The sequence below is a fragment of the Schistocerca americana genome, chromosome X (assembly GCF_021461395.2).
Source record: "Schistocerca americana isolate TAMUIC-IGC-003095 chromosome X, iqSchAmer2.1, whole genome shotgun sequence".
Taxonomy (NCBI): domain Eukaryota; kingdom Metazoa; phylum Arthropoda; class Insecta; order Orthoptera; family Acrididae; genus Schistocerca; species Schistocerca americana.
In genome coordinates, this window is record NC_060130.1 from 209,702,832 (window position 1) to 209,718,999 (window position 16,168).

Here is a 16,168-nt window from a genome sequence, read left to right on the forward strand (position 1 = left end):
TATGTTGGACGTAGTAGAGACAATGAATCCCTCATTAGCTCCCGCGTACAGCAGAATACCACTTTCCAGAATGACAATACATCGGAGAATCAACGACATTGCTGAGAATTTGCATGAACAACTGGTAGCCAAAATTGAAAACTTCCTAGCATACTCCATCGCACTTGAGTCCATGGATATTAACGACCAGCTCAGTTAGCAATATTTTTGTGTGGCGTGGACGACGACCTACATGTAACGGAAGAGCTCCTGGATATTATTTCGTTGAAGGACACTGTTACAGGGGCGGATATTTTAGCAGCTGTTGAAATGGCAGCTTGGGAAAAGCTGTTTTCCGTAACCACAGACGGGGCACCAGCAATGTGCGGTAAAGCAAAAGGGTTTATTGGCCTACTGCGGAAAAAACTTAACATGCTGAATTTACCTTCCGTTCATTGTTTTGCACACCAAGAGGCTCTTTGTGCGAAAGTTATCGGTCTTCAAGATGTGATGAAGGTAGTGGTGCATATCGTGAACAACATTAGTTCTCATGGACTCACTCATTGTCAATTCAAAGAATTTTTGATTTCCTTTGAAGAGGAGTATCCAGATATTCCCTACCACACTGAGGTGCGCTGGATGAGCAAAGGGAAAGTGATTTCCCGAATGTTTCAACTACGCCACACTGTGGCTCAATTTTTGGAGAGCAAAGGACGTCCGGAGCCACTTTTTCATGACCCTGAATGGGTAGCTGATTTAGGATTTTTAGCAGACGTTATGGCTCTCCTAAATGATTTAAGTCTGAAACTCCAAAAAGAAAACAATCTCATCAATGATATGATCAGCAAAATAAACGCTTTCCAGTATAAACTGAAGCTCCTCAAAAACAACCTTTCAGAGAAAAATACACAACACTTCCCTGAACTAGGTAAGCGAGATATAAATTGTACCTTTATTAAAACAGCCTGATTTTTATAACCACTCTAATCAAAACGGTACTATGTTTTTGTTTGACAGCATCTGTGCAGGAAGGAGCGCGCTTTGAAAAATATGTCGAGGTGCTACAATCCCTTGAAAATGCGTTTAACGACCGATTCCAGGTAATGTGCCGGTATATGACATAAAGCTAAATAAAGGAGATTGCGTTACATATGCAAGTGTAACATTACATTAAAACCAATAGTACACATTACACGTTTATTAAAATCTATCGCAATTTAGTACTTCGAAACAACGGCTTACATTACTTTCATTTATTAACATTGGCTTTGTTATTGTTTCAGGAAATTACCAACCTGTAACCAATTCTCGATGTTTCTGTGAAACCTTTTTCGACGGATATTGAAAGTGCGCCTTCAGATTTACATTTCGAACTAATTGATTTGCAAAGCGATGTTCACTGAAAGAATGTGTTTGACAATACAAAAGGTTTCCTCCAATTCTACCAGAATTTGCCGAAGGAAGAATTTCCCAAGTTACACAGAGAAGCAGCGAAGATTATTTCTATGTTTGGTTCCACTTGTGTATGTGAAAGGTTTTTTTCTGTTTTGTCTTGTACAAAAACTAGATTGCGTGCGAGTATTTCTAATTGTAATTTAAAAAATTCTCTCAGAATTGCAGTCAGCCAATCTCTTGTTCCAGATCTTAGTAGCATAACTGCAAATAAAATAAAGAGCACATAGGAAGATACATTTGTGTTGAAACCAAATTTAAAATTGTTAGCATTACAGTTATTATATAAATCTCTTTTGTACCGGTACACTAAACTAAGCTCTCCACCTAGTGTACATTAGTAATTGGCAATGACGAAGACAACAGGGAAAAAGCTTTGAAACAGGTCGAGACAGGCGGCGCGAGCGACACAAGCTAAGGAAGTGAGAGGCAGTGCTGTTGCGCAAAGCTGAGGAATGGCGGGGGTCTGCACTGTCGTCAACATAGCGCAGCCGTCTTCTGCACTCTGCACAGTGCGATGCACCGGTGCATGCACCTTGTGCGGCCCTGCTCTAGCCACTGATGGGTCCTTTTCTGTCTATCTTGTAGGCCCTGGGTTTTTCACAGTCATCTTCTAAAGCCCTGGAGGTACTTGTGACTAATCCTGTATATTTAAGTATAGAATATAACTACCTATCTCAGAATCATAGTCCGTTGTGACAGCAAGGAATAAATAAAAACGTATATCAAAATATATGCAACAAAAATCTTGGCATGTTCCACATTCAGTAATATCATGACTGCATGGATCTGTGGACTATGTATACAATAGTTAAAGCAAAACTGACGTAAGCTGATATCGAGGGGGATCAGTTTGGGTTCTGCAGAAATGTGGGAATACATGAGGCAATACTGACCCTATGTCTTATCTTAGAGGACAGGTTGAAGAAAGCATTTGTAGGTTCAGTCAAAGCTTTGTACAATGCTGACTGGACTACACACTTTGAAATTTTGGTTCCAGCAATGATAAAATACAGGGAGCCAAACGTTATTTACAACTTTGTGAAGAAACCAGACTGAGACAAGCAGTAATCGAGAAGAGAATGATACAGGGTTGTAGCCAAGTCCTTGTGTTATTCAATTTGTACCGAACAAATAGTACAGGCAAACAATGAGAAATTTCGTAAAGGAATTATGATTCAGGGAGAAGAAATACACTGAAGAGCTATAGGAAGTGGTACACTAATATCACGTAGGGCCTCTGCGAGCACGCAGAAGTGCCGCAACATGACATGGCATGGACTTGACTGATGGCTAAAGTAGTGCTGGAGGGAACTGACATCATGAATCCTGCAGGGCTGTCCATAAATTCATATGAATACCAGGAGGTGTAGATCTCTTCTGAATAGCACATTGCACGACATCCCGATATCCTCAATAATGTTCATATCTGGAGTGTTTGGCAGCCAGCGGAAGTGTTTAAACTCAGAAGAGTGTTCCTGGAGACACACTTTAGCAATTTTGGATGCGTAGGATGTCGCATTGTTCTGCTGGAATACCCGAGTCCATCAGAATCCACAATGGATGTGAATGGATGCAGGTTATCAGACAGGATGCTTACGTACATGTCACCTGTCAGAGTCGTATCTAGACATATCAAGGGTCGCAATCACTCCAACTGCAAACACCCCACACCATTACAGAGCCTCCACCAGCTTGAACACTCCCCTGTTGACATGCAGGGTCCATGGATTCATGTGGTGGTCTCCATACTCGTACACATCCATCCGTTCAATATAATTTGAAATGAGACTCATCTGACCAGGGAACGTGTTTCCAGTCATCAACAGCCCAATGTCGGTGTTGACAGGTCCATACAGCTTCGTGTTGTGCAGTCATCAAGGGTACGTGAGTGGGCCTACAGTTCCGAAAGACCATACTGATGACGTTTTATTGAATGGTTTGCACACTGTCACTTGTTAATGGCCCAGTATTGAAATCTGCAGCAATTTGTGGAAGGGTTGCAATTCTGTCACACTGAATGATTCTCTGCAGTTCTTATTGGTCTCGTTCTTGCAGGATATTCCTCCGGCTGCAGCGATGTCGGAGGTTTGATGTTTTACCAGATTCCTGATATTCATGGTACACTCGTGAAATGATCGTACAGGAAAATCCCCACCTCATCGCTATCTTGGAGGTTCTGCATCCCATCGCTTGTGCGCCAACTATAACACCACATTCAAACTCACTTAAATCTTGATAAACTCTCATTGTAGCAGCAGTAACTGATCTAGCAACTGCACCAGACACTTGCTGTCATATAGGTGTTGCTGACTACAGCAACGTATTCTGCCTGTTTATATATCTCTGTATTTGAATATGCATGCCTATACCATTTTCTTTGGCGCTTCAGTGTAAAAGCTCTGAGATTTGCCAGTGACGCTGCAATTCTGCCAGACATGGCAAAGGACTTGCAAGAGCAGTTGAATGAAATGGATGGTGTCTTGAAGAAAGATTACAGGAGGACCAACAACAAAAATAAGACTAGGGTAATGGACTGAAGTTCAACTAAATCATGCGATACTGAGGGAACTGGATTAGGAAATGAGACACTAAAAAGTGGTAGATGAGTTATGCTATTTCGGCAGCAACATAACTGATGATGGACGAAGTAGATACGTTACAATATGCAGATGCTATAGCAAGACAATCATTCCTGAAAAATAAGGAATTTGTTAACAACTAATACGAATCTGTGTGTCAGGAAGTCTTTTCTGAAGGTTTTTGTCTCGATTTTATTTATTTATTTATTTATTTATTTATTTACACCTCAAGTTCCATAGGACCAAATTGAGGAGCAAATCTCCAAGGTCATGGAATATGTCAGTACACCAAATTACAACTTAAAAGTAATAACAGATAAAAATAAAATGTTTATGAACCCAAAAAAGTCAAGCCATAAGTTCAAGTAAATGCAATCAACAATACAACAAGAATCAGCTTCAAGGAATTCCTCAACAGAACAGAAGGAGTGACCCATGAGGAAACTCTTCAGTTTCGATTTGAAAGCGCATGGATTACTGCTAAGATTTTTGAATTCTTGTGGTAGCTTATTGAAAACTGATGCAGCAGTATACTGCACACTTTTCTGCACAAGAGTTAAGAAAGTCCAACCCAAATGCAGGTTTGATTTCGGCCAAGTATTAACTGAGTGAAAGCAGCTTATTCGTGGCAATAAGCTGATATTGTTAACAAGAAATGACAGTAAAGAATAAGCTAGTGTCAAAACACCCAGACTCGCGAACAGGGGTCGACAAGAGGTTAGTGAACTTACACCACTTATTGCCCGAACCACCTGATTCTGAGCCAAAAATATCCTTTTAGAATGGGAAGAGTTACACCAAAATATAATACCATATGACATAAGTGAATGAAAATAAGAAAAGTACACTAATTTTTGACCGAGCGAGGTGGCGCAGTGGTTAGACACTGGACTCGCATTCGGAAGGACGACGGTTCAATCCCGCGTCCGGCCATCCTGATTTAGGTTTTCCGTGATTTCCCTAAATCGCTCCAGGCAAATGCCGGGATGGTTCCTTTCAAAGGGCACGGGTGACTTCCTTCCCCGTCCTTCCCTAATCCGATGAGACCAATGACCTCGCTGTCTGGTCTCCTTCCCCGAAACAACCAACCACTAATTTTTGTGTCAAATAATCACTTACTTCAGATACTGTTCGAACAGTAAAAATGGTAGCATTAAATCTTAGAACAAAATCCTGAAAGTAGGCTTTCCATGACAGTTTACTATATATCTGAACACCTAGAAATTTGAACTGTTCAGTTCATTAACATATGTCCATTCTGTGGAATTAAGACGTCAGGTTTTGTTGAATTGTGTGTTAGAAACTGTAAAAACTGAGTCTTACTGTGATTTAGGGTTAGTTTATTTCCTACAACACATGACCTTATGTCATGAACTGCACTATTTGAAACTGAGCCAATGTTACACACAACATCCTTTACTACCTAGCTAGTGTCATCAGCAAACAGAAGTATTTTAGAGTTACTCGTAATACTAGAGGGCATATCATTTACATAAATAAGGAACAGGAGTGGCCCCAACACTGATCCCTGGGGCACCCCCCACTTGACCATACCCCACTCAGACCCCACATCACAACCATTCTCAACACTGTGAATAATGATGTTTTGCTGTCTGTTGGTAAAGTGAGAGGTGAACCAATTGTGAGCTACTCCCTGTATTCCGTAATGGTTCAACTTCTGGAGCAATATTTTGTAATCAACACAATCAAACACCTTAGTTAAATCAAAAAATATGCCTAATGTTCAAAATCTTTTGTTTAACCCATCCAGTACCTCATACAGAAAAGAGAATATAGCATTTTCAGTTGTTAAACAACTTCTAAAGCCTAAATATACATTTGATAGCAAATTGTGTAATGTTAAATGATCAATTATCATTACATACACAGCCTTTTCAATAACTTTAGCAAATACTGATGGCGTAGAATCAGATCTAAAATTGTCTATATGATCCCTTTCTCCCTTTTTATAAAGCAGCTTTACTACTGAGTACTTTAAACATTCAGGAAACTGACCACCATTCCTAAGGGAAAATTACAAACATGGCTAAGTACAGGGCTAACGTGTGGAGCACAGTACTTTAATATTCTGCTACGCACTCCATCATATCCATGAGAGTCCTTAGTGTTCAGTGATTTAATTATTTACTCAATCTCCCCCTTGTCTGTATCACAGAGGAGTATTTCAGACATCAATCTCAGAAAGGAGTTACATGATTCCCTGTAGAGACTAAACTTTTATTTAATTCACCAGGAAATGCTCAAGAAAATGATGTTATATCTGATTTATCAGTAACAGAAATATTTTTACTACAACTGACACTATATTGTCAACCTTGTGGTGCTGACCAGACACTTCCTTCACAACTGACCATATGGTTCTAATTTATCCTTTGAATTAGCTATTTTATTTGTGTACCACATACTCTTTGCCTTCCTAATAACATTTTTAAGCATCTTACAGTACTGTCTGTAATGGGCTACTGTGGCTTGATTGTGACTACTTCTTACATTTTGATATAATTGCCGCTTTGTTCTACATGATATCCTTATGCCACTTGTCAGCCACCCAGGCTGCCTTTAACTGCCAGTTCCCTGTTTAGAACCTTCTAATGGTAAGCAACTCTCAAAGAACATGAGAAATGTGTTAAGGAAAGCATTACGTTTATCATTTATTTTATCAGCGCTATAAACAACCTGCCACTTTTGTTCCTTGGCGAGATTTAAAAAACTGTCTATTGCTGTTGGATTAACTTTCCTACATAGTTTGTAATTATATGACTTTTTTTGAGTAAAAAAGCCACTTAGTGTTAAAATTTGTGCATCATGATCTGAAACGCCATTCACCCTTTTACTAACAGAATGCCCATCTAGTAATGAAGAATGAATAAAAATATTGTCTATGACTGTGCTATTGTTCTCCTGCACCCTAGCTGGAAAAAAACACAGTCTGCATCAGATCATATGAATTTAGGAGATCTACCAACATCCTGTTTCTTGCACCATCATATACAAAATCTGTATTGAAGTCACCACATTTAACTAATTTCTGGTACTTCCTACAATGTGAATCAAGAAGCCTCTATCTTGAGCATAAATGCTCTTAAGTCACAGTTCGGGGGCCTATAAACAACAACAATTAGAAGTTTAGTTTCAGTAAATTCAACTGCACCTGCACAACATTCAAATATCTGTTCATTGCAGTGTTGTGATACGTCTATGGACTCAAATGGAATACTGCTTTTTTACATACATGGCCACTCGCCCACTCTGCAAGGAAGTCCTTGAAAAACAGCCAGCTAATCTGTATCCTGGTAAAGGAAGCCTCTGAATTGTCAAATTATTTAAGCGGTGCTCCGATATACCAATAATTTCAGAGTCAACATCTATAAGCAGTTCATTAACTTTATCTCTAATACCTCTTATATTTTGATGAAATACGCTAATTCCTTCTCTACTTGGAAACATGGCATCCTCTGAAGGTGATCCCTCAATTAGAGAGACTTCCTTTAAGCAAGTATAGGTTGGTTGTTTCGAGGAAGGAGACCAGACAGCGAGGTCATCGGTCTCATCGGATTAGGGAAGGACGGGGAAGGAAGTCGGCTGTGCCCTTTGAAAGGAACCATCCCGGCATCTGCCTGGAGCGATTTAGGGAAATCACAGAAAACCTAAATCAGGATGGCCGGACGCGGGATTGAACCGTCGTCCTCCCGAATGCGAGTTTAAGCAAGTATACCTTCAGATGACTTCAATCTAAAAAATGTGCAGCTCTAACACCAACTACTACAGGAATTTTTCCATGAGTAATCCCACCACCACTCACTACTCTGTCACCTATAAGCTTTGCCAGCCTCCCCTTTCCATATCTATTGATGTGCAGGCCATGCCTAGTGAAACCCGATCTACTGAAAGACTCAACTGGCGCCACCGAAATGTGACCTATGTGAGCACAATAGACTGTAGCCTTGGTATTGATAATGGAGGCAAGTGTGAGGGCTAAGAATTGTAACTAGGGAGAACTAGGCATGAACACAGTAAGCAGGTTTAAATGGACTAAGGTTGCGGCGGTTTTTCAGAGATGACGCAGCTTGCACAGATTTGACTACTGTCGAGAGCTGCATCAAACCAGTCTCCGGACTGAAAAACAACACCAACACCACCACCACCAACAACAACAACAACAAATCAAACACAAAAACTGCACTGACTTACATTAATACCTCTCCTCATATGCACCCATGTTCATATGTTTAGATTTCATACTTTACAATTTTCCCTTTTACTATGCACCACTGTGACAAATTACATCACAGAATATAGTTTTTCTTATTGACAAATAGTAGTAAAGATCAGTTATAAGATTTTTTTATACATGTCATTATCTACTTACTTTTCAGTCTGTGTAGATGCCAGGAGCTCACTTGATCGGCTCAGGAATACGTGGAGCAAGGAACCTACATTGCCAGAGCGTGGATTGTTTATAACTAGTTGCTTACATAATGGTTGTATTCTCTCATCTAGTACTTGGTTTTTGAAGCTGTAATTGAAACAAATACATACTCTGAAACAGCTTAGTTCAACACAGAACATATTAAAAACTAATGAAATACAAAAATTAAATATTTTCAGAGCTCTCTCTCTCTCTCTCAGAACCACAAAATAAATAACCAGGCAGAAAAGGAAGACAATGGAGAACAGTGCCAAATGAAGTGGTGTAGGGCTGCCAATAAAATATTGATATAATGATATTTTTTCCAAAAATATCTATGTATATTGGCAATAGCTTTTCCCCCGATATATCGGTATCAAATTGACAATATCTAGAGTGAATATTTTCATTTTATAATACATTTTTTCACAATTTTTGGTAAATGTTTGAACTTGTTCTTTTGAAACTAGAGTAGAACATAATTTTACTTTCACTGTGTGAAGGAGTTTTACTTATTTTTGAGCTTTTATCATTTCCAGTCTTTCTCTTTGACTGTGTGAAACAAGTACAGGTAGCACAAAACAAGAAATCCAATTGCGCTGGTGGTGTGAATGGAATAACAAGATTTTTGATGTGAAGAAATAGCACACCAGTTGTGTTAAAAAACAATTTTTACCACAACTAGTGTGCTATTTCTTCATATCAGCATTCTTTCAAAACAGTTGCTGTAAGTGATGAACAATATCTAAATGACATGTTTGGTCTCTGTGGCGGACAGAGACATATGAGGGGAAATGTTGATGTAGTTAGCACTCAGCACTTCCAACCTCAACTGCAATGTTTAGCTTCACCACGCAGTTTTGCACTACACCTGCTAGTGCTAGGTCGCTGGAGCTGGTAGGAAAAAAAAAGAAGAACAGGGAAGTCGAAATGAAGTGTTCCAGACAAATCTGATATGTGATGAAACTGAATAACGGACCCCATTGGACACCTTTTATTGTGCCACTTACATGCAGTTACCATTGTTTGCAACGTGATTATCACCTCAAGTGTGAACGTTCATAGTTTTCCTTTCAATTCTTGCTCTAAGGGGGATACACAGGCTGCTAGCTTGTTGATGTACGGAGCATATAATAATAAATCGCTGCTAGCTTGTTGATCTACAGAGCATATAATAATAAATCAATATTTAAATATACAGCTCTAAAACCAGTGGTATACTTATAATGTGCAGCCAATATTTTTATAGGCTGGTACGTTGATATTTATTCGTTGATATAGCGATACTCCCCCCCCCCCCCCCCCCTCCTTCAATATATCGAGAACTGATAACGATATTTTAAAATATCAATGCGTCAGATTCTCGATATTTTTAAAAAATCGTTAACAGTCCTAAAGTGGTGTAGAGTGATATGGAGCCAATTACAGATACAGGATTTTCTTCTTTGGTCACATCATGAAGACACCAGAAAACAGATCAACAAGACGAATTATGGAGAAACTTGGGAATCTCAAACAAGTAGGATAGATCAAAGAAACTGGAGACGGTATGGAAGAATTAGAACTAAGCCAGTATGGGCAAAGTTTAAATGGAGAAGTATGTGCCAAGTATGTGTATTAAGGATGGGAAAGACTCACTATGGTTTAACAACAAAATTAAGAAATTGTTGAGGAAGCAGAGACTGTTGCACTCTTGGTTCAAAAAAGAATGCACAGATGATAACAGGCCAATGCTAAAGCATATGACAACTACTACCGTCATACCTTAGCATCATCAGATCTTGCCAAGAACCTGAGAAAATTCTGATCCTATGTAAAATCAGTAAGTGATTCAAAGGCTTCAATCCAGTCACTCACTGACCAGTCTTTTGCAGTAATAGAAGACAGCAAAAGGAAAGCTGAAGTTTTAAATCTCACATTTAAGAAGTCAATAATGCAGAAGGATTGTACAAATGCACCATCATTTGACCACCGTACAGCATCCCATATGGAGACCATAGTAACAGGCAACCCTGGTGCACAGAAGCAACTAAAGCAGCTGAAAACAAGTTGCCATGCCCAGATGAAATTCCAATTTGGTTTTACAGAGAGTACTCATTTGCCCCTTACTTAGCAGGAATTTATCGAGAATCTCTCACCTAGCACAAAGTCCCAAGGGATTCACAGAAAGCTCAACCAACTCTCATACAAAAGGAGGATAACAGAATGGAGCCACAAAATTACAGTCCAGTATCCTTAACATTGCTTTGCTGGAAAATCCTTGAACATATTCTCTGTTTGAATATAATAAATTTCCTTGACATGGAAAAGCTTTTGTCTACACATCAGCATGAGTTTAGAAAGCATAATTCATGTTAAAATCAACTTGGCCTTTTCTCACATGATACCCTGCAAACCATGGACGGAGGGCAACCGGTAGATTCCTTATTCCTACATTTCTGGAAAGCTTTTAACATGGTGCCCTACTGCAGACCATTAAAAAAGGTATGAGCATATGGAATAGGTTCCCAGATATGTGAGTGGCTTGAAGACTTCTTAAGTAATAGAACCCAAAATATTGTCCTTGATGGTGAGTGTTCATCAGAGACAAGAAAACAGTCAGGTATGCCCACGAGAAGTGTAATATGACAGCTCTTATTCTCTATACACATTAATGATCTGACAGACAAGGTGAATAGCAATTTACAGTTGTTTGCTGAGGATGCTGTGGTGTACAGGAAGGTGTTATCATTGGGTGAATGTAGGAGAATACACGATGACTTAGACAAAATTTCTAGTTGGTGTTGTGAATGACAGCTTATTCTAAATGTAGAAAAATGAAAATTAATGCAGATGAGTAGGAAAATCAATCCTGTAATGTTTGAATACAGCACTAGTTGCATACTGCTTGATACAGGTACGTAGTTTGAATATGTTGGCGTGATGTCGGAATCACCATGTAAGGATGGTAGTAGGGAAGGCAAATTGTCGACTTTGGTTTATTGCAAAAATTTTAGGAAAATGTGATTCATCTACAAAGAAGACCATGTACAGAATACTAGTGTGACCCATTCTTGAGTACTGCAGGAGATTTTGGGATTCCAGCCAGGTCGGATTAAGGGAAGACATCGAAGCAATTCAGAGGCAGGCTGCTAGATTTTTTATTGGTAGATTATATCAACATGTAAGTTTTACAGAAAAGCGTCATAAACTCAAATGGGAATCCCTGGAAGGAAGATGACATTCTTTTCATGGCACACTACTGAGAAAATTTAGAGAACAGTCATTTGAAACCGAGTGCAGAACGAATCTACCACTAATTTACATTTTGTGTAAGCACCACAAAGAAGAGAGAGGAGAAATTGGGGTTTGTACAGATGCATATAGGTAATCGTTGTTTCCCTCACTCCATTTCATTTGCAGATAGAACAAGGAAGGAACTGACTAGTAGTGGTACAAGATACCCTCTGCCATGTACAATATGGTGGCTTGCGGAGAATGTACGTACGAATGTAGATGTAGAAGCCTGGATTACATTCAAAACAAAACAGAAAATTTCAAAAACTGAAAATCAAGGACTTAAGATTTAAACCAAAAATAGACAAATGACACACAGTGGACTGGGTATTTACAGGCGAGGAAAGGTGGAAAAGATCAGAGAGAATGAAAAGATATCAGGCAATTCAGAAGGAATGAAACATGCCCTTATGAAAGAAGATGACCAGCAAATGAATGACTTAAGTGGTCCTAAGGCAATACAATTATATAATAATAATAATAATAATAATAATAATAATAATAATAATAATAATAGAAGTTAATACACTCACAAAAGTAAAGTTGATCTTAAAGTTGGGTTTTCCAAAAACATAAATTCCTAAATGTTATTGAGGACTGTTCTTAGCATTCTAACTGTCTAATTTTCTCATACAAGAAAATACTCGTTTCTAGTGAACCTTAATTCAAAAAATGTTAAAAATTAAACTGCATGGAGATTTTGTGCTACACGCTATTTACTGTAGTTTCATTTTTCTGTCTTCCTTAGCTGTATAGAGAGGAACAAGTAATACAAGAACAGGACTGTTTTCAGTCAGAACAACTTCAGCAAAAAGGGAATAATTTTTTGCTCTTTCCCTGATGATTTGGATGTAATGTCCCACCGACCACAGTGTCATTATAGACAGACATACCATATGATCAGACTGAACAAGAATGGTGCAGGAATTTGGTCATGGTCTTTCCAAAGGAACCACACGGACATCCACTGCTAGTTATTTTGGCAGAGAACAGAAATTTTAAATCTGGATGGCTGGGCAGTGATCTGAATCCTGCTGCTCCCATATGTGAACCCAGTGTATTAACTACTGTGCTACCACACCTATACTTCTTATCTCCCAGAGACTGTTTAGATAATCTAATTGCCACATTTCTGCGTCATTGATCAACATAGTTGGTGTGATCAATAAGCAATCAAAATAAAGAAACCAAAAATTCAATATAATTCTTCACAGTTTATTTATTCTATATAGGATCCAAACGAAATTAATACTGTTAATCACAACTTTTCAGTTTCATGGCCTTAGAAATCATCTTTAGAAACTGTCTTGAGTCTGTTCGACACATTCTTTGGGATCTCTTGCATTGAGTCAAATCTTGAACTACTGAGGTGCATTTTCAGTTTAGGAAAGAGAATATAGACAGGGCTGACAGATCTCATAAATAAGGTGGATGATGCAACAACGAGGCTGTTTCTAGGAACTAATTATCAATCTGTAATTGCTAAATAAGTCAGGGTATTGTGTAACAGGAAAAAAATTATTAACCTGCAGCTTGATAAAGCATTCTTAGTTCCAGATATCTATCATTTAAGCCAAAAGAAATCATTCTCATGAATTTAAAACATTACAAAACATGGCAGAGCCTTTGTCATGCTTGCAGCATTCTTTGTACCTAGTCCTCCTGGAATACATGCCAAGGTATATGATGAACACACAGTCACGTACAGACAGAAAATAATTTACCTGAGCAGACAATACATTTAAAGCTTTCAGAGTTCACACTGCTGCTGTCTCTTCACCTACAGTGACCAGGTAATCTTGTGGACAGGACTACAGCTGCTTCTCTGTAGTATAACTAAGGTCCAAATGTTCAAATGAAAACTCTATTTGTGTTATTCATGCACACAAGTTGGGTAAAAACCAAGTGACATCCTACAGTACATGGTGTGTCATAGCTAAGGGCTGAGAAATTATTATGTTCCCAGTTCATCATGGTCACCCCGTGGCTGCTATTGTGACGTTAACTTCTTTAATTCATTTTGCTTTCAGCCTGAAGAGAGGTTTGATGCACCTCTCCATGCTATTCTACTCTGTGCAGGCATCTATATCTCTGCTCAAGTCCTGCAACCTACATCCATAACAACTTGCTTACTGTATTCAAAACTTAACCTCCCCTACAATTTTTAGTCCCACACGTCCTTCCTTTACCAAACTGACGAGCCTTCAATGCCTTAGGATGCGTCCTATCAACCACTCTCTTCTTTTATTCTAATTGTATCATGAATTTCTTTTCCCCCCAATTCTATTCAGCACAACCTCATTTGTTATTCGATCTACCCATCTAATTTTCAACATTTCAAACTTGTCTAATCTCTTCTTGTTTGACCTGCTATCATTCGTGTTTCACTTCAGTACAAGATCACAACCCATACAAATACTTTGAGAAAAGTTTTCTAAGACTTAAAATTATATTTGATGTTAACAAATTTCTCTTTTCCAGAAATGCTTTTCTTGCTATTGCCAGTCTGTATTTTATATCCTCAAGTCTTTGGCCATCGTTTGTTGCCAAAATAGCAAACTCCTCAACTACTTTTAGTGTCCGATTTCCTAATCCAATGTTCTCAGCATCATCTGATTTAATTTAATCATATATTCCATTACCTTCATTTTACTTTCGCTGATATTCACTTTCCAACCTCTTTTCAATACAACATCCAATCTGTTCTCATGATCAGCCAAATACTTTGCTGTTTCTGAAAGAATTACATTTTTCATTGGTAAACAAAGTTTATTTCTTCTTACTGAACTTTAATTCTCTTCTCTCTGCTGCTTGCTAAATGTAGAGTCTTAGATGCAAAACCCGGCCACCGGCCAGCTGCTGCAGATATTAGTGAGGAGAACACGGCAAGTGCCTTAATCCAATTTCCCAGAAGATTTGCTCAGAGGAAAAGGACTCAAAAAATGAACACATGTCTCGGCTTACCTTTAGACGATCCACCGTTTCTGGGAAAATGACAGTCAAAGTTTCCGATGGGGTTTATAGGCCTTTTAATGCGCAATAATCTCAGCTGAAATGGAGGCACAGTGGCTAGTGTCCCGTGTCCCATGTTTGAAACTCGATTACTGTTATCATTTGTTTATTTTTGGTTTTCATTTATCTACCAATGTCCACAGCAGGTTACTACATGAATGTTTCTTATCAGGTTAGGGGAAACAAGGGTGTTATATCAATTGTAAAATTACAACTGGGTTTCATAATAAGTATCATACATCTACTATACAACGCGCGTGCGTGTGTGTGTGTGTGTGTGTGTGTCTGTGTGTGTGTGTGTGTGTGTGTGTGTGTAGTATTTTCAGAATAATTCACGTACAGAGCCGCCTTAATAAAGACAGCAATAAGTGATCAACGACGGGGTAAACGCTTTAAGCCCAATCAAAACAATACACGACGAACTTACTGCGCTAGGCTGGGAACGCAATCTTGTAAATCAAATGACTGAATCTGGCACAGAGAGACCATTGCACATCTACATGGTTGAGATGGTCGACGTGGACAAATCACGCAACCAGCTAAAGATGAAATTATTTCTTTACATGTCGTACATGCAGAGGTGTATAACACGCCGTGCACCCCCCAACAATGCCGCAACTGCCAGCACTTTACATATACAGGTATTCGATGCAGTCTCGCTCCCTGCTGCCACAAATGGGTTGGTGGTCACACAACCCAACATTGCAAACTCCTCCATACAGCATCACGCAAATGCGCCAACTGTGGTGAGGCGCATCCTCCCAACTGCAGGGAGTGCATTGCCTATAAGGAGGCTCTGAGGCACAAAATAGCTAAACATGTAAAAACTATCGCCAGTGTAGCTCCAAAACTGCCCCCGCAGCCAGTAAGAAGTGGCATATTCTTTGCTGGAGTGGTAGCTGGCATCCCAGCAGTGCAGGGAAGGGCGAGGAAACTCAGAGCTGCGCACCCACATAACAAAAACCCACAGCAAGAGACACATAGACAAGACATCCAACACCCAACACCACACCCGCATTGATTGCACAACAAGACACAAATAACGCCACTACCCTACCCTACCACCCCCTCCCCTCCGAGACAATGTATTGCAGCCCACCACAAGTTACAGAAAATGCACCTACACAGGGACAGCCACAACACCAGAGAAGGCGGAAGAGGAGAAACAACCAGAAAAGGGAGACATGATCACACCACCACAAGTACACAGACAACAGGACACCTATATACACATACATAACTCTGAAATCAATCCAACGACCCATACAAAACATCCACTCAACACAGAGACCACACAGGCACCCACAACTACTCCACAAACAGCTAACTCACAAGCCAGACCACACCAGACACCAACAAAAGTACTAGCATCTGCCAACACAAACAATAACCCATAGGCTGACACTCCCAACATTAAGTCAACATTCCAAAGAATAAT

At 39.3% G+C, this 16,168-nt stretch overlaps 1 protein-coding gene across 2 annotated transcripts in view; it reads right to left on the minus strand.

Moving 5' to 3' along the window:
- LOC124556450 (dymeclin) overlaps positions 1-16,168 on the minus strand; it is a 161,639-nt gene that overhangs the window by 103,446 nt on the left and 42,025 nt on the right. For both annotated transcript variants that reach the window (XM_047130402.1, XM_047130401.1), the window contains exon 2: positions 8,404-8,550. In XM_047130402.1, coding sequence (XP_046986358.1) covers positions 8,404-8,550 — 147 coding nt within the window. The remainder of the gene's footprint in view (positions 1-8,403; positions 8,551-16,168) is intronic.